Raw genomic sequence first — 3286 nt, forward strand, 5'->3', positions numbered from 1 at the left:
TATTTCCCGCTTCTCTCATCACTTAATTTTATTATTACTCTTCTCATACAGCCATTATCTTCTTTTAATACTTAAGCTATTCATGTCTTTCAACACTATGTATCCATAATGTTAGTTATTTTCTAATCATCCTTTATAAAAAGTTTATGAAGACATTATAAGTAGTTGATATAGAGTTGTTCTGTTTAGAAATGAAAGATGGTCAATAAGCAGCATCATTATGGATTATAGCCAATAGTAGAAATCAGTTTCCAGCGATCGTTATGAGAATAGGCAGACATGAGAGAAGGGAGCCATTTTTTTCCTTTTTCTAGGATTCAGAGAAATCATGCTTTTTCTTCTCCTGAATTCAACCTCATCATGTGCATCTGCATTCAGGAAGCGGTTCTCTGACTAGGGACAGAAGAATAGGAGAGAGGAGAACGCTGATTAAGCCTTTGGAAATGTTCCTTCTAACATAACTGAAACATGATCTTCATACAATTACATCAACATATCAATAATTTTAATTTTGATTAGCCTCAAAAAATCAAAATTATTAATCTAATCTAACAATGTTTTCTGATGGTCACTCCTTATAACCATGTAAATTAAACAATAGATTCCAGAAATGTTTCCTCTTCTTTCAGTTTTAGTCAATTTCCTTCCAATTGAATCTCTTGCATACATTCCACTCATAATAATCCAAACAAGTACATTCCAAAGCGAAGTAGTACCTACCATTAAGTTGAAGGTGCACTTCGAAGTAGTATCTAACATTAAATTGAAGGTGCACTTCGAAGTAGTACCTAACATTAAGTTGAAGGTGCACTCTAAGTAGTACCTAACATTAAGCTGAAGGTGCACTTTGAAGTAGTACCTAGCATTAAGTTGAAGGTGCACTTCGAAGTAGCGTCTAGCATTAAGTTGAAGGTGCACTTCGAAGTAGTGTCTAGCATTAAGTTGAAGGTGCACTTCGAAGTAGCGTCTAGCATTAAGTTGAAGGTGCACTTCGAAGTAGCGTCTAGCATTAAGTTGAAGGTGCACTTCAAAGTAGAAGCTAGCATTAAGCTGAAGGTGCACTTCAAAGTAGTACCAAGCATTAAGTTGAAGGTGCACTTCAAAGTAGAACCAAGCATTAAGCTGAAGGTGCACTTCAAAGTAGTACCAAGCATTAAGTTGAAGGTGCACTTCAAAGCAGTACCTAGCATTAAGTTGAAGGTGCACTTCAACATTGTGTGAAAAATCAGAAACCTGGAGATCTAACTGTAATAAAAGTGAAGAAAAAATAACTGAAGAGATAAGATGTTAGTGAGTGCGCTTATGAGGAGAGTAGAAATTTCTTGGGATAGAAATTGGACGACTGGTTACTTTCAAGAAAGGATTTGATTAAACATGACACTAAGGTTTAAATGGAGAACATTATTAAACAGAGATAGGCAAAAATTAGCTATGGATAAAACTACAGCTAAAATTAAAATAAATAAATATCATATACATAACAACAATTTTAGCTATAGTTTCATCTATAGCTAATTTTTGCCCAACACCGTTGCTGAATAAGAATGTAGTTTAAAGGAAAGGATTGAATATATTTCAGTTCAATGAAAATTAAAATTATAGAAAACTGTAAATATCACAAGCTCAAATGAAAAACATTGAAGGTTAAAATGAGAATTATTATCATACCTTATCAACTTGTTCTAAATCACTCCTTAACTGAGCCTGTATCGATTTTAATGTGGTGAGCGGAAGTGACTTCAATTCGGACACTCTTCTTAAACCGTGGAGGTAAGGAGAGCCTTGTAGCAAATCTACCTCCTTTTGTAAAGCTTTAGCCTGGCTCATTGCCTAGAAATAAATGTAAAAAGACATTCATAAATATATAATATCACACTAAAATAAACTAATTTTATATTTATTACTTCATGTGAAAACGGCGTATAACCTTAAGTTTTGAGGGAAGAAGGTTAATTTTTTTGGATGATTACAAAGAACCATTATTGAAAATAAAATTATTGGTTTATTTTATGATTTATAAATATAAGCGGATAAACAAAATTTAGTTTCCCCCACTTTATTAACACATATACAACATTATATGATAAAGACTAAGTTGCAGAATTACATTCAGTGTTCTTTTTTATAGACAACTACATCCCACTAATGAGTGAAACTCGACCAAGACAGTAAGCTGAACTCGGTAGCTCTATTCTGTTGTACTTTGATGAATACTATAAGTTTTCATACATTTTATGTTTTAATACTTTTAACATTTGATATATTTTGTTTGTTTTGTAGATAGATATAAAACTTAAAAATTAGAATTTAAAAAACTATCATCCTTCCCACTGTTCTTTATGGATGTGAGACGTGGCCTCTTACACTAAGGGATGAACAACGTCTTAAGGTTTTCGAAAATAAAGTATTATGCAAAATATTTGGACCGAAAAAGGATGAACTAACGGGAGAATTTAGAAGATTACACAACGCTGAATTATGGGACTTACACCGGGTAAATATAATTCAAGATATAGCATTGCGGCTTATAAGATGGACATGTAAGGTTGTAGGGCTTAGTAACGAGCAGATCCATAAAATATTAATAAACACTGAACTAACAGGTAAACGTCCATAGGGGAAACCGAAACATAGATGGGAGGATTGCATTTGGTGGTATTGGCATTGAACCTTCGGTTTCTTTAGGCCTTTATTATTATTTGTATCTTTGGTGTGAAATGTCAACAAATAAATAGCTGTAAATTATTTTATTTTTTTTAAAAGTTTTTTCTTGTATGGCATGAATTTATTACCATATTGATGTTTAATGTTAATTTAAGCTTAAATTAATCATTTCATGATTTTTTTTTTAAGCCAGCTTGTGTTTTTCCCTGAACTTCCTTCTAGTTAATGTCATTAATAATTAATACAAAATCATCAGTAAAACAGACTTTTTTTTTTAATTATCGATAACTATTTGAATTTTGTTGATATATATTGTAATATGGTCTTTTTGAGTAAATAGTATATTTTGATGTATTAAGGGTTTTTATGTATCATGTTTATGTTTATGTTTTATTTTATGTATCATTTTAAGATTGTTAATTTTGTTTTGTTTATCCAAAAAGCAAGCTAACCAATTTTTATTGTCTATAATAACTTCGTGATTCAAAACAAAACCAAGATGGCAGTACGTATTCTTCAGTCAACAAGTCCGTTGAATCAAGGCCATGTTGAGCAGATTCAAATATCATAAAAACTATTTTAACTCGTCCCCTCATAATTGAAAATACAGTAAATTAAAGGA

General features: G+C 31.6%; 1 protein-coding gene across 1 annotated transcript in view; it reads right to left on the minus strand.

The window, feature by feature from the left end:
- The window catches only part of unk (RING finger protein unk), a 42378-nt gene that overhangs the window by 6865 nt on the left and 32227 nt on the right, over window positions 1-3286 (minus strand). The window contains exon 14 of the mRNA XM_067052915.1: window positions 1669-1830. Within this exon, the coding sequence (XP_066909016.1) occupies window positions 1669-1830 (162 nt within the window). The remainder of the gene's footprint in view (window positions 1-1668; window positions 1831-3286) is intronic.

The sequence above is a fragment of the Halyomorpha halys genome, unplaced genomic scaffold (assembly GCF_000696795.3).
Source record: "Halyomorpha halys isolate HHAL.00 unplaced genomic scaffold, Hhal_1.1 Scaffold92.1, whole genome shotgun sequence".
NCBI lineage: Eukaryota > Metazoa > Arthropoda > Insecta > Hemiptera > Pentatomidae > Halyomorpha > Halyomorpha halys.